At 44.1% G+C, this 26,646-nt stretch overlaps 1 protein-coding gene across 1 annotated transcript in view; it reads right to left on the bottom strand.

Moving 5' to 3' along the window:
- Positions 1–26,646, bottom strand: part of CFAP44 (cilia and flagella associated protein 44) — a 969,845-nt gene that overhangs the window by 843,073 nt on the left and 100,126 nt on the right. The window contains exon 3 of the mRNA XM_078656625.1: positions 5,252–5,377. Coding sequence (XP_078512751.1) covers positions 5,252–5,377 — 126 coding nt within the window. The remainder of the gene's footprint in view (positions 1–5,251; positions 5,378–26,646) is intronic.

Below are 26,646 nucleotides of genomic sequence, written 5' to 3'. Positions count from 1 at the left end.
CATTTTTAACGCTATTACTTCAGTTTGTTGTTCTGAATTATTTTCTACAGAGTGTGATTTTGTTACCAGAGGTCTCAATTTACCTCCGCGCCACACGTATTTAACAATCTCGCATGTGGCGTTATAGGCTTGTTTTCCCCAAACCGAGGGTTGTGCATTTCCGTCTGTATATATTACACAGGCGTACTGTTGTATGGGCAGAATGTCGATTGGCAGAGGATATTCTCTTTCATATTCTAGATTTTTTAATCTTTTCATGTTTGGGCAAAAATAGTATTTCACTTTGTCTGTAGCAAGAGAATTTTCCCATTGTATCCATTTTGGATTTAATGCCACGGTAGTTAAATTACATGGGCTTGTTAATGCCTCAAAGGCTGATTCTGCTGTTATAACAGTAATCCGTCTGCCTTCGGCTTGGTCTCTTTCTTTTGCTACAGCTGTTTGAACCGCATGTACAATGTTTTCCTTAATACTGAATGTTTTTTCAGCTTCTGTGTACAAATGTGATTTGTATGCTATTGGTACCGTTTCTCCCTCATTAGAGGTTAGGTATGTGAATCCGCATCTTCCTGGGATGACCCGGATTACAAGGTTGCGTGTGTTATCGCGTGTTTGCAATTTTGTTTTAGCTAACATGTCTGTTTGCAATGATCTCAAAATTTCGGTGTGTTTTTGAGTCCAATTGATTGTTTTAAAATCTGGTTTTATTAGTTCATAGAGAGGTTTAACCCTCTCTGCATAATTTAGAATGTAAGTTCTTCCGAAATTCAGGAAACCTAGAATTGATTGTAAGTTTTTCAGCGTTCTTGGTGCTTGGATTACAGCACATTTCTCTAAGAAATTGTCTGCCAGGCTTTTTCCTTCACTTGATAATTCATATCCTAAAAACAGGACAGTTAGATGGGCAATTCGTGACTTTTTAAAGTTGAATTTGTAACCCTCTGCTGCGAACCCAAGTATTATGGTGTTCACTCTTTTCAAGTGAGTATCCAAGTCATCATCTGTTAGATAGATGTCATCGACATAAGATAATGCCTCATCATCATACATTTGTAGTAACTCTGTTACTCTTGCTGAGAATAATCCTGGCTGTTCTTGAACCCCTGTGGGAGTCGACAGAATTTTTCCTGCGAGCCCATTATTGAGAAAGCGGTCAAATACCTGCTTTCAGGTGCTATGTTTTGACAAAAGAATCCATTAGAGATGTCTAATGTTGTTTTGTATTTTTTGCGCACAATGTTATTCATTAGTGCTGCACTGTGTGAGTTTTGTACTGCAAATGTCTTGCAACATGAGTTAAGGTGTCTGTAGTCCAAAACTAGACGATATGAATCGTCTGGCTTGGAGACAGGAAACAAAGGATTGTTCATTTGTGAGGTGCAAGTTTCAATCACCCCCTGGTATTCAAGTTGATCTAAGATCTCCCTAACCTGTTTTTTAGCTTCTTGCTTAATTGGGTACTGCCTCTGTGCAGTTGGTTGGCATTTTAACTGGATTTTGTGAGGAGGAGAGTCCTCATCCCATCCAACATGGTTTTTATATAATGCAGGAGCTTGGGCTACTGCCCACTTTCTTGCAAGTGTATATTTTTTATAAATTGGAATGTCATTTGAGAAGGCAGGCATAATCATTTCTTCGCCATGAGGGCACTTCCTGACAAACTCCGGTGGCCAGTCTTTTTCAGCTAAGAGGATGTCATAGCCTTTTGAGAGGTTATCCCAAAATAGACCCCTTATTTTCCTATTCTTATCTCCCTCTATACGTAATGTTATTTCGTATATTTTATGAGGTTTGCTAACTCTGGTATCTGCAGTTTCCACCTGAATGTATTCATTCGTGTCCACTGTCTCCAGATGATTCATCAGGATCTTGCGAGCTATGCTCACTTCTGCTGTGCTGTCTAGCATTGTCTGAGCCCACTCTCCGTTTTTCAGTTGTGTCCTCAGGATCCTCGGCATGTTTGACTATTTTAATGCTGGCTACCTTCTTTTTTGGAAATTGTAATTTTTTACTTTGATGAGCAGGTTCCTTGTCTTTGGACTTGACGTGCTCTTCCCTGTGTTCTGACCGTCCTCTTCTTTCCGATTTCTGCGAGGAAGTCTGAAAAGATCGAGAGGGACGTGTATCAATATCTTGATATCTATCAGGTTTCTTCAAATTATCCCTATTTCTAAGGTTGTATCTTTTCTCAGAGGGCTCCCTCTGGGGAGACTTGTGTCCTTGGTCCGGAGATCTTTCTCTCCGCCGAGGAGACTTTCCTCTGGACTGGAATCTTTTTTCTTTGGGAGTGGATTGTTTATTTCCATCCCAGCTCTTTTTTGGAGTGTTTAGATTATTTTTAATAAATATCTTTTCAGGATTTTCAGTTAGTTGGGGTTTTACTGGTTTCCCACCCAAACTATCTCTTCCTAGCTCTTCATAGGATTTTTCTATGATTCTGGCAAGTTCAAATGGTTGTTCTGCTATATCTGTTTCTTTCAATTTCTGAAGTAAAGTTATATCCTCAGTTGCCACTTGAACTAAGTCTCTATATGCCTGTGTTAATTCTTTTATTTTAACTAAGAGTTCTTCGCTTGACATTTTAGTAATGTCCGGATGTGGTGTGTAGCTGGCTAGAACCGGCCACGTTGCTCCTGGTCTACCTAGTGGACCGAGCCTGGTGATGTGATTATTATGTTTTGGGGCGCCTTTAAACCAGAGCAGGTGCTCTTGGTATTTTAATGGGATTTCCACCTCCTCGAAAGGAGTGTAATCATCCGGTGGTTCCTCTATTTTGTAATAGTGGAATTCATGTGTGACAGCGTTTGCTGCTGGAAAGTTTATCCATGAATAGAATACCTCTGGCTGCCGATATTCATGTGCCTCAATTACGAATATGACTGTACCACCTCTCGATGTTAGTCCATTTTCTATAAGTTTAATAGTTATAGTTTTTCTTATGTTGACTGGGATGAGTATTGCATCCGGGTCAGTCTGCAGGAGACTATTGTCATCCTCTAGGAGACGAGCTGCTATTCTAGCTGCCTCCCTTTCTTCTTCAGTTTCTGACATTTTTACTGACAGAAAGGTTTTTTGTTGCAGATCAGGTTTTCAAGGAAACAAAGATTAGGTGCACAATATTTTGGAACACTGTATCCTTCAACGTTGAATAAACCAAAAACTATACATAGAAATCTCTTCCTACTAAGTTCCGGCGGATTTTAACCTTTGACCCACTCCAGACGTCTTTGGAGTATTTACGGGAGAAAGGGTCTGTGTGAAAAAGCACGACTGAGTTACTCTAACGTCTTGTGTTAGATTTATCACCTTACCAAACGTTGGGCGCCATGTAGTGTAGTTCCTATAGTCCCAATAGGCTCTGCGCATTGGAATAATATCTTCAGTAGTGTAGACGTAGGACTGAGGTTAACTAGGTCTCTACTGACTATATTAGACTTAAGTGTTTGCCAGCTAGCTCAGAGTTCACTAGAAACTTTCTCGAATAAGCGAGGAGGAGTTTAACCTCCCTGGATAGACAAGAAGGGATTTAGTTTCTGACAACCATAAAACATGACAACTTTGCTCTCCCTGATTAAGAGTATATCTCTAGAGTCGTGTGAAAACAAAAGACAGCTATTTCACTCAGTCAATAAGTGCGTACTTAGTTTCACCAGATTGCAGAGAAAAAGAGAGACGGGCGTTTTCAATAAAAGGTGTTATTTATTGAGCAGTCTCTTTCCTCATACAAGAGAAATGAATTGCTACAATTGCAATACTTATAGTTAAGTAAAGTGCATACAGTAAAAGCAGGATTATGAAATAATACTGTAAAAGCATTGATATGGTTTCTTAGCCATATGATACTTTAAAATGGATAAAATAGATACATACATATATACATTGACTAATCGTACTCAACTGGTGCTTCTAACTACGCCTACCCCGGTGTACCTGACCTAAGCCTAATACGTGGGAGGGAGTAAGTTAGTAGCAGTTTAAGTTAAGTTTGTTTTGCCAAGAATCTGACTCAAGAATTCTCTGTAAGGGTTTAGTCAGTTCAGTACCTGGGTATTAGAAGGCAGGAGGTCTGGTATCTCTCTCTCAGGACTCGGTATCCCAGTCACCCGCAAGGGTAAGCTGGAAACGCCAGAGGCTGGATTTCTCGGCAAGAGAAAAGACAGCGTCTTTCTCAGCGCGTCAAAAGGGAGGGGCAGCGTCCGTGGGCTCTCGCATCAGCTGGGCTCTTCGGAAGTAGATAGCTGCTCTGCTCCAGGATTACCACCGTGTGTTTGCTTAAGGCAACGTTGGTATATTTATACCTGAAAGGTGCCGGGTTTAACGTAAGGCTGGACATAAGACGTCAATAAAGATGTCACTAAGAACTGGTCGTTCTTACAGTGCTTTACAGGAGTTCTCGGACGAAATCAAAAGAAAGCAGCTGGGATTTCCCAGGTTGCTGGAGGCTTGGATTTGTTTAAGAACTCGGTGTGCTTTCTAGGGGGCTGGAGGAATAGGCTTGCTTAATGTGACAGCATGCGCTATGACTGAATTATGAAAAGGGTTTCTATGCCGTTGTAGGGATATTATTGATTTATAACCGGACAAGGGCAAAGAATAGGAATATCGATTCAGGTACCTAGATAAACACACTACACAACATGGTCTGCTTCACTTTCCATTTCACCTGGATAGACAGAAAATGCAAATGAGCGCATAATGATATGTGCAGCTTTTAACACTACTCAGGGCTGGAAAGGTATTTCAATGAGCTGACATCAGGACAAATTGAAGGGCATGAATTCAGGGGAACAGAAATGTGTCTTAAAGCCCTAGTAAAGCTCTTTACTGGTTGTCATCACTGTCAAAGAATGACTCTTGAAAAGTAAATCAACAGTTGCATATGAAGTCTAGAACCCAAGTATAGATTTAGCAAATGACAGGAGATTTCCATTTCTGAGGCTAGTTTTCGAAGAAAACCACACAACATTTATTCGGCACATAACTAGGTAAAAGGTCAGCACCAGAACCGTTATGTAGAGCAAGGTAGGAAAATGTTGGTAAAAGGTGGTGCATCTATCTAGACCTATATTGGTTTACATTGGGGATCATACCAGGAGACCTTAGCTGAACAGTAGCACTCTGGCTCTATGCGGTCCTCAATGCAGGTTCCACTTCTCGACTGAAGCTAAAGAAATCACCCCTATGAATTCTTTGTTGGATATTCTGAGGCCCGGCTAGAGTACAACAAGGCACCGTAGATATATTTACTTACCTGGTGTGTTGGGATCAGCCGACGGTTTGTCCTGATCCTGTGGGTTGGCTGGCTGCTCCTCAGTGTCAGGTGTGTGAGGGTTCGCCTCTGCCTCTGCAACATTGTCTGCTTCACTTTCCATTTCACCTGGATAGACAGAAAATGCAAATGAGCCATTGATGATAAGTGCACCACTTAACACTACTCAGGGCTGGAAAGGTATTTCGTTGAGCTGACCATCATGACAAATTGAAGGACTTGAATTTCTGAGGAGAAGAAATATGCCTTAAAGCCCTAGTAAAGCCCTTACTAGTGGTCAAGCAGTGCCAATGTTATCAGTAAATCAAAATATCTTTGGACCACGCTCCTTTAATTTAGCTCCCTACCCCCATAAGATCACCCTCATTGGACCTTCACCAAATCCTAATGAACCTGACATGGATATCAACCACTTGCCACACTTGACATAGTTTGATGAAACACCAATAAAGTTGTAAGCAGAGGAACATTTTATTGATCCTTCCCTTCAACTATGCCCTCCTGTTATGCACATTGGCACAAAACGTAGCATACCAATAGAAAACAAATCCTTCCTATCTTCTGCCCAAAAATGTGCAGACTTATCACACAGTGCCAACCCTATTATCAAATATCAAGAAAATATTTCTTGGCATCCACTCATTTTTAACTTGGCCCCAACCCTTAATGGATATGTACACCAAGTTAGGTGTAAATCCATTAGGCGTTTTTTGCTCTATCTTTTGGTACAATTTTCTGTGAGAGCTACATTGGGAAACATGTTCATCTTCACTTTAACTTTTTTCCCTGTGAACAGATCTTCATGAAACTTGGCATGTCATAATTTAGTTGACTCACTTAATAGAATGGCAAGTCCATCCATGGGGTCAAGTGTTGTAAGCAAATCAAAAATGTATTTTCAATGATTGTTCAATAAAGATACATAGATAGATAGATAGATAGATAGATAGATATATAGATAGATAGATAGGAGAGATAGATAGATAGATATTCACTGAAAAAGCAAGGGTTAACGTGACAGGACAGTTATGTGTTTATCTTTAAAAAAACTAGAAATTCACTGAAAAACAAAAGGTTAAAGTGATGTTATCGTAATATGTTGTAATCATCTAAAATCTAAAATTAATAACCAAAATAATCCACTGAAATTCACCAGTTATAGTTTGCTGAGATGAGAGATAGACAGATAGACAGATAGATACATTCATTCTAGGCACAGTTTTAGAGATGGGTTTTCTAGTTGGCAGTGGTTTGCACCCTGTCCAAGCTGGGACCCTCACTCTAGTCAGGGTAAGGAAGTTACATAGCTAAGGTAACCCCTGCTCACCCTCTTTGTAGCTTGGCACGAACAGTCAGGTTTATCGTAGAGGCAATGTATAAAGCATTTGTACATACGCACATAGTAACACAGAGAAAACACTACAAAATAAGTCCACACCAGTTTAGAAAAATAGCCAATATTTATCAGAATAAAACATGACCATAACTACAAAAAGCCAACTTACACAAGTCCAGATATCTCTTTTCAAAGATTAAATAAGTTATGTCCATAGACATCTATGGATGCTTTTCTTTTTAGCACAAAGTACCTTGGATGTGTTAACATTCAAAAGACAAAACAGGCACTCTGGAGGTGAGGCGCCGGAGAAGCAAAGCAATGTGTTAGTTCCTTACTCACAGGGGAGGAGATGCATCAGTTCCTTACTGCTAGGGGAGGTGATGTGATGCGTTGGTTCCTTACTGTCAGAGGAGGTGATGCGTCGGTTCCTTACTGGAAGGGGCGATATGTGTTGATCGCCAGCGTCAAAAATCCAGATGCGCAGCGTAGATGCAATGGCGGCGTTGCGTCGATTTCGCAGACGCAAAGCAGGCAATGCAGCGAATCTTCAGCGGCTCTGGCCGTGGTGATTTTTTAGCTGCAAAGTAGGTCCTGCGTCGATTCTTTAGCCGCACGGCACGTACTGCATCGAGAACACGGGCGCTGAGAGTTGATGCATGGATTTTTTCACCTGGTTACACTTTCATGGGCCAAGAACTGGATTTGGCACCACCTGGCAAGTCAGGGGTCTCAGCACCATTAGATAAAGTCTTTGAAGGCATGAGACTTCTTAACAGGAGGCAAGCATGCACAAGCCATTGGACAACCTTGGAGGGAGAATGTAGAAAGCAAAGTCCAATCCTTTCAGTCCCAGGACAGAAGCAGCAGGCCAGCACAACAACGCAACAGGCAGGGTGACAGTCCTTCCTACAACAGCAAGGTCTTCTTCCTGGTAGAATGTCTTCAATCCAGAAGTGTTCTGAATTTAGAGTGAAAAGGTCCAACACTTAAACCCCTTTCTGCCTTTGAAGTAGGCAAGCGTCAAAGGAAAGTCTTTGTAGTGCATAAGATCCTGCCTTTCCCGGACCAGGCTCCAGACACACTACAAAGGGGTGTAGACAGCTTTGTGTGAGGACAGACAAAGCCCTATTGAGGTGTCAGTGACAACTCCTCCCATCTCTCTAGCTCAGGAAGGCCCATCAGCCTGATGATGACCCATCAGGATATGCAAGGCACACCTCAGCTCCCTTTGTATGACTGTCTAGAGTGAATGCCAAAGATCCCTACTGTCAGCCAACTTAGACATGTATTCTACAAACAGGCAGAGGCACAGAATGGTTAAGCAAGAAAATGCCACTTTCTAAAAGCGGCATTTTCCAACATGCAATTTAAAAACCAACTTAACCAAAGATACATTTTAAAATTGTGAGTTCAGAGACCCCAAACTCCAAATCTCTATATACTCCCAATGGGAAATTACACTTAAAAGATATTTCAAGGCAATACCCATGTTACCCATGAGAGAGATAGTCCTTTCAATAGTGAAAAACGATATTAGCAGTATTTCACTATTAGGACATTTAAAACACACCAGTACATATCCCACCTTTTAAATACACTGCACCCTGCCCATGGGGCGGCCTACGGCCTACCTTAGGGGTGCCTTACATGCAATAAAAGGGAAAGTTTGGGCCTGGCAAGTGGGTGCACTTGCCAGGTCGAAATGAGAGTTTAAAACTGCACACACAGACACTGTAGTAGCAGGTCTGACATATGTTTGCAGGGCTACTCATGTGGGCGGCACAATCAGTGCGGCAGGCCCATTAGTAAAATTTGATTTACAGGCCCTGGGCTTACCTTGTGCACTTTACTAGGGACTTGGTAGTAAATCAAATTAGCCAATCATGGATAAATCAATCACCAATACAATTTACACAGGGAGCGCTTGCACTTTAGCACTGGTCAGCAGTAGTAAAGTGCCCAGAGTCATAAAACCAGCAAAAACAAAATGCAGCACACAGTAAAAAACATGAGGTCAGAAGCAAAAAGAAAGGGGAAATCATGCCAAAGATGCCAGATCTAACACAAAGCATAAGGAAGCTGTAGGCATCCACTGGGGAAAAAATCCTTATCTCTTTCCTGATGTAAGGAGAGAACTAATTGTGTATGTTGTGACTGGCTGTCAATTCCATAGCTTAACTATGGAAAGATTGAAACAAATACTACAAGCTCAAGTTCTTTATACTCGGAGGGCGTTGTTTCCGTGTCGAACAAGATGGCGACGGATTACTGAGTTCTATCGTATTGCGGAGCTTTTTACGGCTATATGAGTCATTGTTCACCTGCTCTTTGTTGGCTGGGGCATCTCATCATTCTCCGCATTATCCCCGCAACATTTAAAGCTGGCTAATAATCCTTTTGGAGCTTCTTGTGTCCCCCGGAGCTGTGGTGGTGAGTTCATCTCAGACATGAGCAGCTGCCATTTCACTAGCGCACCACTCACGTTGTCGACGTTCTGACTCGTCATCTTGCTACATTTAAACTAATGCCCAGTCATGCCTTTTTTGGGACCTCTAAACCTTTACTGCACTTGCCTTCACCTTTATGCTCTATGAAGGCTGTTTTCTACCATTTGACATTTGTAGTTGATTGATTGATTGATTGATTGATTGATTGTAGATGTGAATGAGCATTCTTACTGAGCAGCTGCCATTTTGTCTGCGAGCTGCAAGCTGCTAGTTTTTCATTGTTTTCTTCTCTACACAATACTTCCTTTTAAACATACTATCAACATTCCAGTATTTCTAATGGAATTCTTCATAATCCATAATACAATTGAGTGACTCTCCTTTGCTGCATTTTTTTCTGCCTCCTTTTTACAGTTGCTTCATCTATTTGCCTTAGTTCCTCAACTCATCGATGGATTAAATATTGACAGGTGCTTCCTTTGGTCATAGGGCTAAACTAGTCAACTGAACTTTGTGCTATTGTTAGTATTTACATTTGTGGTCATTATACTATGTCTTATTTACCAATATAAGTTTACACTTCACCATTGTATGAAAGTGCCTCTTTTGACATGGTTACCCCCCACCCCCACTTTTTACCTGAGACTAATGTGATTTCAAACTGTAAGTGCACTGAGTCCCTGCTAAAAAGGATCCCAGTGCCAGATCTCCTTCCCTAATACTGTACCACGATTGGCACACCCTCTGTTGCAGCTGTAAGCCCCAGTAAATGGTGTCCCCAGTACCCAGGGTATGAGGACAGAAGGAGGTCCTCTAGCGGCCCCACATCCAGATCCAGCAGAAGGGTCGACATGCCACACAGCCCTATGTGCCATGCCAACCGTGCACTGCATAAGATAAAGGTAAGCCACCCCTACTGCAGGCTTTTAGCCCTAAGGATGTTCTATGTGAGGGCTTGCCAGCACAAGCGGATAGGCCCCTAAGAAATCCAGTCCATTCTGGTTGTCGTAAGTAAACAGGGAAGCCATAAAGAGTACATGGGCTGGATACTCGTCAACATGAGTTTCCTAGCTCCATGATGGCTCCACCACTTTCTTTTTGGTACCAAACATCTTGTCTTAATAAATCAGTGCTGATGCCAGTATTAGATTTGTAAATAAATTCACACAGGGGACTCTACTAGAGGGTCCCCTGAAACCTACCAACCACTGGTGATTTCCCTGTCTAGTTTTAGCCAGCCTGCATCACCAGACATGCTTCAGGACCCCTGGGTAGAGAGCCATAGCTCTGCGGATCCAGAAACAATGCCTGCTCTGGGCGGTGGTGGTCACACCTTCCCCCTTGCAGGATCTGCCTCGACAGAAGCAGGAACTTTAAAGGACATGCCCCCTTTGAACCCTGCCCCCAGCCTCTGCTGTTAGAAGCAGATGGCGACCCCCCCCCGTCCTGCTCCACTTTTGGTGGGAGGACTGGTGGGAAAATTAATTTAAATAGGAGGTGGGTCTACCTTCACCCTGCACCACCCTTCAGGTGGGGCAGTCTAGGTAGACCCCACTTTTCACTATCCGCCATGTTGAGGATGGAGAAAGTAGTCAATTAGAAGTCAGGGTATGCCCACCCCACACGTGGGATGACCATACAGAGGGTGTAGACACCGTGCAGTTCCACAGCTCATTGGCTCCTACCTGGCCTCCCCCAATAACGCCCCTTAATTCAGTATTTAGGTGGCTCACCGAGAACCTGACTTCAGATTTGACGGACCGAAAGAAGATGAATGAAGAAGACCGCTGGCGGACCAGGAACTGAGCCCTGCTGCAGAAGAAACCAGTGCAAACCCTTGACAACTGAGACCTGCCATACTTCCTGAACCCTGCAAGGCGTCCAGGGAACCCCAGAATCCCTGCAGACTTCGCCAATTGCCAAGAACCTCCCTTTGGGCCAGAGGCTCTAGTCTTTGGCACCCACCAGTAAGGAAACTGCCGTGGTTGAGGACCGGCACACTCGTGTCGACGCGACTCACCAATAGAAAAAGAAAAGTTGCCCCTCCCCAGGCCTGCTGGTTCATCAGTCCGGTGGAACCAACCACTGCATGCCTCCATCACCTTGAGGGATCCTCTCAGCACAGCAACCGATGCTGGAAACAGCCCAATGCCTGAGAGCCCGTACACTCTTGCGAGTGACTTCGAAGGCATACTGCAGAAACATTGGCTCAACCGCCTACTCTGTGACTGCCAGCTCTGCATCACACATGTAGCCTGCTTTGAAACTCCTTGGCGGAATCCTCCTTCACTGACCACGAGGACATCGCAGACAGCGGCCTTTCGCTAGCCAAATCTATACTTCCTTCCAGGAACCGTGACCGGTGGTTTGGCAATGTTTGGCATCCATTTACTTACAGAGACCTGCTGCCGGCGACCGCAACAGTAACTGTGTTGGGGATTCTCTGAACTCCACTCAAGCTATAGGCTTCCATTGCTTTCCCCGACGACCGTGATGGTAAATATCTGATGGTATCGACCGCCATGTGCTTAGATAATGGAGGTACTGCGTACTTGAACTGCACTACATTTTCTCTCTTTGATTAAAAGCCTAGGAAGTATTGATTCACATATCGAACTGTATAAAGTATATTTCAGATTTTGATAAAGATAAGTGTTATATTTATGCAAATTGGTCTTGGATTTATTGTTGAGTGAGAGTCTCATTTATTGGCTCTGCAAGTACAATGTTGTACTTGAAGTGCTTTACACAGTCCTCTGATAAGCCGACCTGCTTGCCCACAATACCACAAAAAGAGAATTAGTATTATCTATTTGATGCCTCTATCTTCCTCTGGGGATTTCTCGCACTCTCTCTCACAATGTAGTTCATTTTAGTACACTGTACAGAAAGGCGGTATATTACATTGTTGGCCAGCGGTGGGATATACACACCTTTGCATTTGTTGGACCACTTTGTCAATAAGTGTACACATGAGTAAATACAAAGATTACCTTTAGATAGTCTAATTTTTAATTGGCCTACATTTTCCAAATGTATAAATAATAAACTGCTAAGGCCTTGAATAAGTCCCTGAAATACACAGCTAGAAATGTAAAAGTCAGTACTTTAGTTAGGACAAAGTTTTTTAGTTGTTTTTTCTAACTTCATAAAAAGGTCCCAACTTTTGTGAAAAAATGCCTGTAACCAAGTAGCCAGGCTCAGGAGCTCGACCTGACCCCTTACAAGGACCTGTACTATTTGTGTTACAGAACCATCTATAAGGGCTGCGGAATCAGAATGAGCGAAAGTTCCAAAGCCTAATATCTCAGACAACTGATAGCTCAGTTTGAGAAAGATCACCCAGATGAGGTAGCCCCGTCTGGACATGATGACATCATCCCTGATGATGTGGAGGGTGAACCAGAGTTGGTTCCCTTAGAACAGCTGAATAATCCCTCAGATGAGGACCTCCAGCTTGAAAGATTGGCCAAGAGACTGAGTTTTGAAACCCAGCTCCTGGAACTAGAACGACAAAGAAAAGAGTTGGGCTTAGGAACCATCTCTGGTGGAAGCATACAAATAAATAGGGAGAGAGAGAAATCTTTTCACCTAAAACTCCCAAAAGGAGTTGCCTCCAGCCATGTGCAGAGGGTGATGATATCACCAAATGGTTCACAGCTTTCGAGAGAGCTTGTGTAGCTAGGGAAGTAGAGAAAAAACATTGGGGCTCTCTCTTATGGGAACCGTTCTTAGGACAAAGTCGGAATAAGCTCTTGACATTGAATGAGGCAGATGCTTATACCTATGAACTCACGAAGGTTACCCTGATTGAGGGCTTTGGTCTTACCACTGAAGAGTATAGAATAAGGTTCCGAAAGCCTAAAAAACCCAAGGTCAGTCCTAGGTCGGATTTGTCGACTTTTCAGTGAAAACACTAGATGGTTGGTTAACAGGTAAAAATGTGAAAGACTGCGCAGGGCTTTACAATTTAGTTATGAAGGAGTATCTTTTGAGTAATTGTTACAATGAGAACTTGCATCTGGTAGACCCAGGTCCACTTTTTCCTCTAGAATTGGGTAACAAGGCAGACCATTCGGCCAAACCTAGGGTGATCAGAACTACCACTGGTGGAGAAGACCAAAAAAAGAGGCCAAAAACCCCCCCAAGGGAAAGAGAGTATTCTTAAAAACAAAGACTCTTCGTCAGGCACCCAAAACCCTGCTCAGGAGGGTGGGCCCCCTGAATCTTCCCAGCCAAAGGGTGGGGACTGGGGAGAAACTGGGATTCCCAAGAAGGCTTGGTGTCAGGACTGTAGGTCCTTGGGGCACCGAACTGCGGACCCTGGCTGTAAAAAACAGAAAAATGCCTCTAGTCCGCCTGCAGTAAATGCAGTGCCATTCTCCAGATGGGATCTCAGGAGGGCCCGGACCATGTCAGAGAGCTCACTGAGGTGACTCTCGTGGGGGATGTGGACTTAGTCACTTTGGCTGTGTGGCCCACTAACATCCAAAAATACAGACAGCATCCTGTTGTTAATGGGGTTATGGTGGAAGAATTGAGAGGCACTGGTGCTAGTGTTACCATGGCGACTCAGAATCTTGTGTCCCCTGATCAGTACATGCTTGGAAGGTCTTATCCTGTCCCCAATGCTGACAATGTGACGACAAACCATCCCATGGTGATGGTATCCTTTGACTGGAGGGTGGGGAGCTTTGCTGGCAAGAAAGAGGTAGCAGTCTCTCCGACATTCCCAGATGAATGTTTGCATGGTAATGATTTGGAGTACTCCCCATGGGGTGAGGCAGAATTAAGAATCCATGCCCGGATCCTTGGAATTAGACACTGGGCGTGTGAAAAACCCCGGGCACAGAGCAGGGCTCAGAGTGAAAAAGAGGCACTAGGGTGTGGAAAAATGGCCCAGCCCTCCAAGAGGAATGACAGGAAGACTGGGGAAACCAGCTTCCGAACAGTTCCCAACCTCTCTCCTCAGCTTGGGCAGAAGAAGAGTCAGCCCCAGAGGGAACTGAGCCACAGGAGTTGGAGCCTTATCAGGCTGAGTTTTTGGGGCCAGGGAGACCCTCTAGGGTAGATCTGTGCCAGGGGCACAGGAAAGTGATGATGTCAGTGGTTCTCATAAAACCTGCTGGGAGGAGGGGATCCTAGTAGTAGTGCCTCAGGCATTTAGTGAGTTCCTCCTCACGTTGGCCCACGACATCCCACTACCTTGTCACCTTGTCACCTTGGTCAGAACAAGATGTGAAGTAGGATTGTCAGCTGATTCTACTGGCCAGGGATGAACCAGAAGGTAAAAGAGTTCTGCAACTCTTGTCACACCTGTCAAGCCAGTGGCAAGACAGGTAAGCACCCAAAGGTCCCCTTAATTCAACTTCCAGAGGTTGGGGTTCCCTTTGAAAGGGTAGGGATAGACCTTGTTCATCCCTTTGACCCTCCCACAGCATCAGGGAGCCAATATATTATGGTGGTAGTGGATCATGCCACCAGGTATCCTGAGGCTATTCCCCTTAGGACTACCACTCCCCCTGCAGTGGCTAGGGCCCTCTTTGGTGTCTTCACCAGGATATGCTTCCCTAAGGAGTTTGTATCATACAGAGGAACTAACTTCAAGTCTGGATACCTAAAACACGTGTGGAGTGACTTATAAGTTCAATACCATACCACCCACAGTGTAATGGCCTCGTTGAAATATTCAACAACAAATGAAAGGTATGATAGGTGGACTCTCTGAAAAGCTCTGATGAAGATGGGATGTTCTCCTACCATGCCTGCTTTTTGCATATAGGGAAGTGCCACTTAAGGGAGTGGGGTTATCCCTTTTCGAACTTTTGTTTGGTCATCCTTTCAGAGGACCATATTGTCTTATAAAGGAGGGATGAGAGAAACCTCTTGTCAAACCTAGGAAGGAAATAGTGGACTATGTGCTGGGCCTCAGCTCTCTGATGGCAGAGTACATAGAAAAAGCACACCAAAACCTTAAGGCCAGCCAGGACCTCCAGAAGCAATGGTATGACCAAAAGGCTGCTATGGTGGAGTTACAACCAGGGCAGCAAGTATGTGTATTGGAGCCTGTGGCCTCTAGGGCCCTCCAAGATAAGTGGAGTGGGCCCTATTCCATCCTAGAAAGAAAAGGGGAGGTCACCTACTTGGTAGACCTTAGCACTTGCAGGAACCCCAAGCTGGTCAACCATGTGAACCGCCTTAAACCCAATTATGACAGGGCAAAATGTGGCCATGCTCATGGTTACAGACGAGGATCAGGAAGCAGACAGTGAACGTCTCCCTGACCTCCTGTCCAACAACCCAAAGGATGGGTCAGTAGGAGTGGTCTTATCAGTGCCCTCACTGCCCAACAGCAGACAGATTTCAGGCAAGTCCTAAAACAGTTTGCAGAGCTCTTCTCTTTGATACCTGGTCAGACTAGCTGGTGAGCCCATGATGAAGACACTGGTGAAAGTCTACCTGTCAAAAATAACATTTAGAGGCAGTCTGACCACATGAAAGAAAGAGAGCATCAAAGCTGAAGAAAGCAAGATACTGGAATTAGGAGTCGGAGCACTCTGAAAGTCCTGGGCCTGGCCAGTTGTCTTAGTCCCCAAACCTCATACCCAGGGCGGTAGGAAAGAAATAATGTTCTGTGTGGACTACAGGGGCCTCAATGCTGTGACTAAGACTGATGCACATCCATTTCCTATGGCAGACAAATTGATTGACAGGTTAGGAGCAGCCAAATATCGGAGTACCTTTGATCTCACATCAGAATACTGGCAGATAGGTCTGACTCCAGAAGTCAAAGAAAAATCCGCATTTTCAACCCCAGATGGGCATTATCAGTTTACTGTAAAGTATTTTAGGCTGGAAATGCACCTTTCACTTTTCAGAGGTTAGTTATTAAAGTCTTGGCTGGCTTGGAATCCTATAGTGTGGCTTATCTTGTTGGTATATTGCTGTCTATAGCTACGCCTAACTTGATCATCTGATCCACCTCGGAAAAGTATTGGAGGCTCTGCACAAAGCAAGCATCACTAGCAAGGCATGCAAGTGCCAGATAGAGCAAGGAAAGATTGTATACCTGGGCCATCTTGTGGGAGGAGCCCAGGTCCAACCCATTCAACCCAAGATCCAGACTATTCTGGACTGGGGGGCTCCAACAACCCAGACTCAGGCTAGTGCCTCCAATGACAACACCAAGTGTTGGGGATCATAAAACATCCTTTCTTTAAAGGACCCTCAGCTTTCAGACGAGACGGTTTCAATGCCAGCACATGCTTGGATAAATCACTTCTCAGATTTTTATGAGTGTAACGCTTTAGTAGCTGTCCCAAACCCCACCCCTGATTCTGAAACACTTATTCTGGCCCCCGGCACCAATGGTGTGCCAGGTGACCTGCTGAAATCTTTGGTCAATATATGGGCCCCTGTTTTAACAATACACAGAAACGCAGCCATTAGAGGCCAGCACCCAAAGGCCTGGAAGCGATCTGTTATAATTCAGATTTTTTTAAATGAGGACAGACAGGACCCTGCATGTTATAGACCAATATCATTAATCGATATTGAGGTGAAGGTAATAGGGAAAGTTACATTGGAGAGGCTCGCCAATCAGGCCAACACGAAAGGGATCCTCTCAGACCTACAATACGGTTTTAGACCGGGCAGTGGCACTGTTGAACAAAATCTAAACCTGAACCTTCTGACCAACAAGTACACATGGGCTATGGGGGGGATCGGTCCCTCTAGACTTTATGGATCTCAGACCAGCCTCTGACTGTGTCAACAGAGATGGCCAATGGGTCGAGGTTGGGTTTCTGGGGGTGGACCCTACACTCATCAATTTCATGAGAGACTTACACAAAGATCTCAGAGGGGTGGTTAGATTTGGCCAAGACGGGGCATGTACTCAGCCCTTTAAAATAAATAAAGATGTTCATCAGGGCTGTATTCTTGCCCCCTCCTATTTATGATATATATATATATTAATCGTCTAGAGGGGGTTTTAAGTGAAATTGAAGCGGACGTCCTGAAAGCAGGGGGTAGTGATATGCCAGTTTTACTATACAACAAACTATAGAACAAAGTGGTTTTAATTGCTAGAACGGCAAGGAGCCTGTAACGTTTACTTAGATGCATTTGTTGATTTTATGTGTAGCTTGGACCTATCCACAAATTAATTCCCAAAAATCACATACGTTAGTGGTGGGTGCTTGGCAGGTCAAATCAAGAAACCACTCAGTTAAGGGTCAGGTTTTAACAACGGTGGAAACTTTCTTGTACATGTGTTTGCTCCTCAATTCGGGCCTCAGCTGGAATCTCTCTTATTTAATAATAGAGGGGTCCTCCGATGTGCAATTTCCGGGTGCCAAGATTTTACAAGGCGCATTGAGCATAAGTCCCCGAAACTATTACTTGATGGCCAAATGTGTTCCAATGGCCACCTTCTGCAGTAAAATTTGGGGGTATGCTAACACTGAATGTACGCCATATATTGTAGATTTTATTCAGGTTCATCCTCTCATAATGTGGTGTTCGGTTTGGTATAAAGAGGATCTGCATTTTAACAGGATTATACTTCAGGACTGTTTGCTTTTAGACAATGTGGCTCATATCCCTTGATTACAAGCCTAGGGTTATATTCCAACCCGGGAGGAATAACAAAATTGGACTTTCCATGGGTTAAACAGACCTTTTTCAATAGAGTGGCTACTGAAAGGGAAAATTCTGCCTTGACAAAATTCTGAAGTACATCCTGGTTAAATCTGTAAGCAGATTAGAGCCCTATCTCCTCCTGCATATGTCTAACAGACAACGACGTATTTTAAAAATTTCTACGGTTAGATATCTTTCACTGGCTTTTGTTTCCAAAGGGGGTCTTGTACAATTGTCTCATCTGCATGTTTGTAGTTGTGATAATATTTCAATTTGTGACTCCATACATATTGTACTTGTGTGTACAATGTTTTTCCACTTACGTCGCAAGCATATCAGGCCTCCTTTGGTCCCGGCACATTTTAGGCAATCAGACCGGCATACCTTTATGGACAGCTGCTAATGTCGCCAAAAGTATGTTTCTTCTTTTCTCTTTGGTATCCTTTCGACTATCTAATAAGACTGCAAAACAGCGATCTGGATCAACATGAACTCTATTAGCTCTTATTTTAACTGTTTTAAAATTATTTAGATCAATTTACATCCGATGTAACTCATTTGAGGTTTTATTTGGTATTGTTGCTGCCATACATGGAGCAGCCTACTTTTAAATCTACTCTGGTTATATGTGCTGTACACTTTTATGATTTTACCATAAAATTGAATAAAGTTTAATGAATGAATGAACCCAGACTCAGGTCAGGGCCTTCCTTGGCTTCACTGGCTACTACCGGAAGTTCGTGAAGGACTATGGCACATTGGGGGCCTTTCTCACAGAATTAACCTCCAAAAAATGCCCAAGGAGATAAACTGGACGGTGGGCTGTAAAAAAGGCTTTTGATGCTACTAAGGAAGCAATGTGCTCAACAACTGTTCTGAAAAGCTCCAGAATATATCAAGCAATTCATTGTGCAGAGTAATGCCTCTGAACATGGAATAGGAGTCGTCCTATCGCAAATAAATGATGACGGTCAAGACCAGCCTGTAGCTTTCATCAGCAGAAGGCTACTCCCCAGGGAAGAGTGTTGGAGTGCCATCGAGAGGAAAGCTGTGGTTTAGTCCCTGAAGAAGCTGAGACCATACCCATTTGTCACTCACTTTATTGTTCCAACTGACCACAAACCTCTACGATGGTTAATGCATACGAAAGGTAAGAACCCAAACTGTTCAGGTGGTCCAAATCCCTACAGGGAATGGACTTTAAAGTGGAACACCGCCCTGGCACTGCCCATGTCAATGTAGATGGACTTTCCAGGTTCTTCCACTTAGACGATAAAGAGTCACTAGGGGAAGGTTAGTCTCATCCCTCTTTCGTTTGCAGAAGGGGTCGGGTAGGAAGTGCCTCTTTTGATATGGTTAGCCCCCCACTTTTTGCATGATGTATAATGTGATTTCGAACTGTAAGTGCACGGAGTCCCAGCTAACCAGGATCCCATTGCCAGATCTCTTTCCCTAAAACTGTACCACAATTGGCACACCCTCTGTTGCCTCTGTAAGCCCCAGTAAATGGTAACTCCAGTACCCAGGACATGACGACAGAAGAAGGTCTCCAAAGGGACCCTCACCCTTATCCGGCGATGCTACTATTGTAGGCAGTGTGTCCAGGTGCAGGACAAACCGAAGAATCGACATGGCACACAGCCCTGTGTGCCATAGCAAGTCCCACAATGCGTAAGATAAAGGTAAGCCACCCCTACTGCAGGCCTTTAGCCCTAAGGCAGGGTGCACTATATACTATGTGAGGGTCTCACAGCACAAGCACATGGGCCCCTACGATATCCAGTCCATTATGGTTATTGTAAGTGAACAGGGAAGCCATAAAGAGTACATGGACTGGATACTCATCAACACGATTTTCCTAGCTCCATGGTGGCCTCACTGATTTCTAAGATGTTTGGTATCAAACATCTTGTCTTAATAAATCTGTGCTGATGGCAGTATTGGATTTATCAATTAATTCACACAGGAAACCCCTACTAGAAACCTACCGACCACTGGTGTTGTCCCCGTCTACTTTTAGCCAGCCTGCCATCACCGGACATGTTTCGGGAACCCTGGGTAGAGAGCCAGAGCTCTCCCGGATCCAAAAACAATGCTGGCTCTGGGCAGAGGTGGCCATACCTTCCCCCTATAGGATCTGCCTCAGCAGAAGCTGGAACTTCAAAGGACATGCGGCCTTTGAGCCCCACCCCAGCCTCTACTGTTGCAGCAGATGGCAACCCCCCCTCCCCCCTCCCCCCAGTCCTGCTTCACTGTTAGCTAGAGGACTGGCGTAGAATCCTGTAAAATAGGATCTGGGTCTACCTTCACCCGGCACCACCCCTCAGATAGGGCAGATGAGGTAGACCCCACTTTTCATCATGCGCAGGGATGTGGAATTCCTATAGCCCGACGCCCGGGACATATTGTTTGGGGTCAAGGGCAACACGTTTTAATGTGTATTCTGTCCTTGGGACAAGTAGGCCCAACCCCCTACAGCACAAACCCTTTGGCTGCCAGTTTACGGTAATACATTATGGATAAGGAAAGGGCACCACTGACAGTGGTTTCAGTATAAAAATGTGTACACACGTTTTCAAAGTTTAGCAATATGTGGCTATGTATAATGATCCCAGAATGCTTTTTGATTAGATGCAAATATTTGCAGCTATTCGACAGCGAGATTGATGAGTCTTTGCTTTCGAAATAAAATGTGTACAAAAAAAGTGAAAGTAGCTAAACTACTGTAAAATATTAGGTACCATTTCTGCGCAGCATCATTTGGTAAAATGTGTTGATGCTTGCTAGTATTTCCCAAACATATTCATAATGGAAAATCAGTGTAACTAGTTCCAATAAGATTATGAGAAACATAAAAATAAAGAAGCATATGCAAAGCCAGCAGGTCTGAAATTGGTGGTCAGCCTTTTGGATTTGTCAATGTGCGACTTGTTTTGGCATAGTTTTTGTAAAACCTTACTGGTGTGGGAGCTGCCGGGTCCTAACAAACATTGGCAAAGGCAAAGATTGTTTTTGATCTCAAAAATCACACATTGCCGCAGTAGTTCCTGACACTGAACAAAACTACTCTGTGTTTAGATATCCTCCTTGTGAAAGAGCAGAATGCAGTCACTCACAGGGAAGCCAGCCAATAGACCGAGAGAGACAACATTTTAGTAAACACATAAGGTCATGGTTAACACCAGACCGAATAAGGGGCCCAATTTTTAAAGAAAATCTCAAAAGTGCACCCATTGTATATGTCTTTGCATTAAGAGCAGATATACAACTTTCGTGAATTCACAAGAATTTACAGAAGTAGGCCAAGAAATATTACTCCTAGAAAATATTTGTGAACTGCATTTTAGCTTGAGCAAATATGCATGTGTAGATTTGCTCATGCAAAAATCTGAGTGATTGAAAGTTCACTTTTCCTCCCCTTTTTGCCCAACCCTGAAGAAGTTTCACCTCTGCCATTGTCAGGAGTAAAGTTCCAACCTTTCTCAGTATGGAAAAAGATTAGAAAAGAGTTGGTGAAAACCCTTAAAACATGCAAGTTAGCAGGTTTGCACAGACTCAAAAGGGCATTACAACCCTGGAACTATTGCTTACCACTACCTTCAGTTCCGGTTTTTAGATCTGTGGAAACGTGGCAACATAAGTGAATGTCTAGTATTCAAACCCTACTAAGGTATGAGTCCTGGCATAATCAGAGAGGCTATATCAGAACTCTTATATAACGACATTGCTGCCATAATCTGTCACCTCATTACCTGGAAAAAAGGGACAAGCGGATTTTGTTACTAGACAAGTAGATTTATGAAGCAAGCTGTCCCATGGACAAGTAGATATTTTATTATATTCCACACCCTAGTATGTGCCATCTTGACAATAGGGAAAGTAGTCAATTAGAAGTCAGGGTATGCCCAACCCCCACTGGATGAGCATAAAGAAGGTGTAGACAACCTACAGGTAAAACAGCCCAGTGGCTCCTACCTAGCCTCCCCCAAAAATGCCCCTAAATTCAGTATTTAAGTGGCTCTCCGAGAACCTGACTTCAGACTAGACGGACTAAAAGAAGACGAGAGAGGAAGACCACTGGTGGACCAGGAACTGAGCCCTGCTGCAGAAGAAACCAGTACAAATCCTGACAACTACAAAAGGACTAGATAACTGTGGCCTGCTGTCCTTCCTGAACCCTGGAAGGCCTCCAAGGAAATTGGACTTCGCAATTGCCAAGAAACTCCCTTTGGGCTAAGGGCTCTAGTCCCTAGCATCAGTCGGTAAACAAAACTGATGTGGTTGAGGACTGGCACACTCCATGTCGACGTGACACACCGCAAAAATAAACTAAATGTGGCGGCTCCCCAGGCCTGTTGGTTCAACAGTCCGATGAAAGCCAACCCCTGCATGCCTCCCATCACCTTTGACGGATCTTCTCACCACAGCGACAAATGCTGAAAACAGCACAGCTCCTGAGAGCCCGTACCCTCTTGAATTCGACTGCATACTGCAGCAACGTTGGCTGTGACGGTCTGCTCTGCATCACACGAGCGGTGCTCCTCTAGCCAAATCAACACCTCCTTGCAGCAATCGCGACCACTGGGCTGGCGGTGTTTGGCATCCATTTACCCACAGAGACCTACTGCAGGCAACAAAGGCGGTAACTGTGTTGGCCGTTCTCTGAACTCCATTCAAGCTGTACGCTTCCATTGCTTTCCTCGACAACCACAATGGTAAATATCTGAGGGTATGGACCGCCGTGTGCTTAGATACCGAAAGTACTGCATACTTGAACTGCACATATCAAACTGTAAAATCCATATTTCTGATTTCAAAGTCTTGCTTCTCAAAATATATATATATATAAAGGTAAGTGTTATTTTTATACAAATTGGTCTCAGATTTATTTTTGAGTGTGTGTCTCATTTATTGCCTCTGTGAGTACAACAAATGCTTTAAGCTGTCCTCTGATAAGCCTAACTGTTCACTACCACAAAAAGAGAGCTAGTACTATCTATTTGTTGCCCCTATCTTCTTCTGGGGATTTCTCGCACTCTCTATGTAGTTCATTTTAGTATACTGTACAGAGAGGCGGTTTCTTACAATCATCATAGTGTATGAGCAAGATTAGACCAAACCAGAAGATTCCGCATTGTTCTATACATTACGTTAAAATGGGCAGCGATCTACTTGCAACTTCTAAATCCACTTCTTCAGGCACGAAACCAAATAAGGCGACAAATAACCCCCCCATCACCCAATATGACTTCTCATAAGCCTGTTTTGAATATGATCCTTGATGAAGTGTGCGGTTTAAGCCCTTCATGAGTGCCACTAATGAAAAGCAGTTGTAATAATTGTGCAACCCAATATACCCTTGGGGGCTTGGGTAACAAAATATTTTGTCTAGCAAAAGTGCCTACTTGTATTCCAATATGACAAAACAATATTTAACAGAATCGTTCATGCTTGACCAAATAAGTGGCCTCAAACATGAATTTTATAAATCACTTTGCATGATCAAAAAGTGAATAAATCAAAAAATAAATGAACAGTGGGTGTATGTTTTTTTGTAAGGATTTATAATTAGATACATTACATTAAAGGGTACAACACAGTATTCACATATACTGAAGTGACAGAGATTAACAATCTTCAAAGTGTAAACAATATATCTTTTTGTAACAGGTTTTAGAAATGGGTTATTTACATTAGTGACTAGTAGATATGGGGTGCCGCTCGTGGTCGTGAAGTGTGCGGACTTTAGGTGCACTTTAAAGAAGCCCTTTGGATGCAAGGTGGAACTACGGCTGAATTGAAAAGCCTCCGTTTCCTGCTCACGGACTTGCTGCTGGTCTTACTGTCTCTTTAATCTGGGCCCTTACCGGGGAGCGGGACTGCGAGGCCCAGAGGTGCTTGCGTTCTGGCATCTCACACATCTGGTGCCTTTTCCCGCCCCCTCCTCCTCCTATTTAGACTCACTTCTGTCCGCGAGCGCGGGACGCGCGCGGGACGAAGCACGGGGCTAAGCCCGGGCAAAGGGCGGGCCATCTAAGGCCGTCAAAGGACGATTAAGGTCGGGTCGGGCCATCCCTCTAACTTGCCCTCTTTCTGGCTGGTGGTGTGTAAACTTTGTTCTGTACTATTTTTGGTTCTTCTAATCTGGTAGTACTAATACTGTTCAGAGTTACTCCCAACATGCCTTTACGTTCGGGTAAAGAGAGAACTGTGCAAGTGTCGACACCAAGTGGCATGGTTTCTGGGACCTTTGATGCTTTTTTCAAACGGGCTACAGGCATCTTGGAGAAGGAAATAGCCTTCGCTGAGAAGCGCTTATCCCTGGACCTTATCGCCGGTAAACGATCTTCCCTAGGACATATTGGCTCAGTGGTATCCCCCGCTATTCAAGCCCCCATAATGAGTCAGGAGTTACATCAAGACTCTATACTGGTAGAATTAAGTCAGGAGGTTGATTGCTCAATATTAATTACAACCGATGGTGGCACGCCTGCTAGCACCATCAATCATAGTGGTGGTGAATGTTCGATGCCTCCAAGTCCCGAACTAAACAAATCAAATAAGGGTGGAACTCTAGATTCCAAGTGTGGGAAAAGGAGGGACGGAGCCGGTAAGGGGGGTACTTTCAAGATTCCCAAATTAAACCTTACATCCCAGCCCCCTCAGGTTCTAATTAGTCCCCCGCCTCCCATACTGGTACCTTCTGAAACTACCAGTCAATGCCTAACCTGTAAATGTAATGAGGATGGTCTTTTGGGTAAGATGGAAATCCTAATTAAATCCCTCATGTTACCCTTAATGGAACGTGCTAGGCTAACGAATCAGAAACTTGATACGTTGGAGAATCTAGTTACTGTCAACACCAGCACACTTAATAACTTAGTAAACACACCGAATAACCCCAAAGCTACTACCTTCGCTGCCAAAGCAGTGGGGTCTGGTGCGACTACTAATAATTCGGTTCCCCAAATTAGTGCTAAGCCAACGAACAAACAGCAAGGTCGAATACAGTTGGAAAAAGCCCCCACGAGTAATAACTTGGTGGCTACTATTAGAGGAGGGCCCCTGAAGGAAGGCAGTAGGTCCAACCCACAGTCATCCTTAGGTACACAACCAAGGGCTGGGCGGGCTAGTCAACTTACCCTATCGGGGAAGAAGGTCCCTAAACAGAGCCCCCCCAGTATTGACCTCCCCCCGGAGGCCACCCCTTATACCATCATATTGATGGGTGTCTCCTATATTGGGGAGGATAAAACCGAATCATTTAGGGACCTGAAAAACAAAGTTGTTGTTTGGTTGAATAAAAATAGAACACTTCCCCCCTCCTCCAACACAGAGATCTTAAGCGTTAGAAGAGTAAACTGGGTGGGACACAACCCAAAAGACCTAGAGAGCGATTGTGTCATTATCAACTTTAGGGACCCTGGGTGGTGGATTTTGTGCGTAGAGAACCGAGATTTGGCAGGATGGGTGATATCCAATCACTGGGCCTCCAGTACTTCTATCCCAAAAGGATCAATGAACCCCCTTATAACCCGATTAATTCCAGCTATAGAAGACCCTTTGGCAGATTTCCTCCTGTATTAACATTCCACCTTTCCTCCATCTGTACAATCGCTTTGAACCATTATCTGGTTTGGAGTGTATTGATTGACTTCCTTCTTTGGCAGTTGGGGACATCCAAACTGTAAACTATGTTAGTGATGATGTAGGATTCAGTATAAGTGAGGAATGCGGGGATGACGATAGTAAGGGTTCCGAAACTGGGCCTTCGGAAGTGGCCTTAGAGGGCCAGGATGGGGGTTATGAAGTGGAAGGGTCTGCTAGGTGTATTATAGTCTGCGACCACCCAGTTAGAACAGCACCGATAGAGGGTTGGGGGTTAGGATATAATCTGGGAGCTACAATCCAATGTGAATTGACTACTCAAGACCCCATGCTCAAATTGGCCTCATGGAATATCGCAGGGCTCAAAGGGAAACTTGAATCAGCTGACTGGGCAGATTTTATAGATGAGTTTGATATCCTGATTTTTCAAGAAAGTTGGGCTATTGACCCGATTTATCGGGCAGGTTATTTAAATTTCTTCAAACCAGCAACCCGGGGAAACAAAGGCAGAGCATCAGGTGGATTAACTATATGGGTAAGGCAGTCCATTAGTTATAGGCCAGTAGAAGTGTTAGTCCACAACCCTGATATCCTGGGAATTAAGCTGTGCAGGGAAAATTATCAGGATATTTTTATTATTAATATTTATGCCCGTGGATTACCTGGAGGACGGAGTCCGGCAATTATTGATGAGTTAGATTCTTACATGGAATCAATTGGGAGGGATAAATTTATAATTGTCGCAGGGGACTTAAATTGCACTTTCGAACCTTGGTCGTGTGAGGGTGGGGTCATTCGCGCTGAGGAAGACGCTGTATGGAATGTCCCAAACCTGGCATTGAATCCCATTAAGAAGGGTACGGAGGCAGCCTTGCATTGGTTGGGCCTGTGTCTGGAGTGGGGGCTAAGAGCTGCAAACGGCCGCTCAATCTCCGACAAAATTGGACAGTCAACCTTCGACAACGGAGTAAGCAATAGTAGAATTGATTACTTCCTAATTAAAATAGAGTATTAGTCATTTTTGGATGATATGTTAATTTCCACACGGCCCGAGAGTGACCATAATCCGTTGATCTTAAGTTTGAAATTAAAGGATGGCCCTGGCCGGGCTCTTACACCCAAGAGCCTTACAGCAGAGGCTATCTTAACAAATGACAGACGTAGGGTGCGTTGGTGCAGGGTTTTGGAGGATCCTGATCTCTTAGACAGGATCTCCTATGTAGTTTCATCTACCTTGGGTGTCGTTCAGGAACTAACTCCTATTGACCCGGGGTCACTTGAGCAGTTTAGTGTCCATCATGAGCTGCTCTTTGATAATCTGAAAGCTTTACTAACCAAAA

This window comes from Lissotriton helveticus, chromosome 8, assembly GCF_964261635.1.
Source record: "Lissotriton helveticus chromosome 8, aLisHel1.1, whole genome shotgun sequence".
Classification (NCBI taxonomy): Eukaryota; Metazoa; Chordata; class Amphibia; order Caudata; family Salamandridae; genus Lissotriton; species Lissotriton helveticus.
The sequence above is the reverse complement of the archived record's forward strand: the minus strand, read 5'-3'. Positions and strand labels throughout refer to the sequence as shown.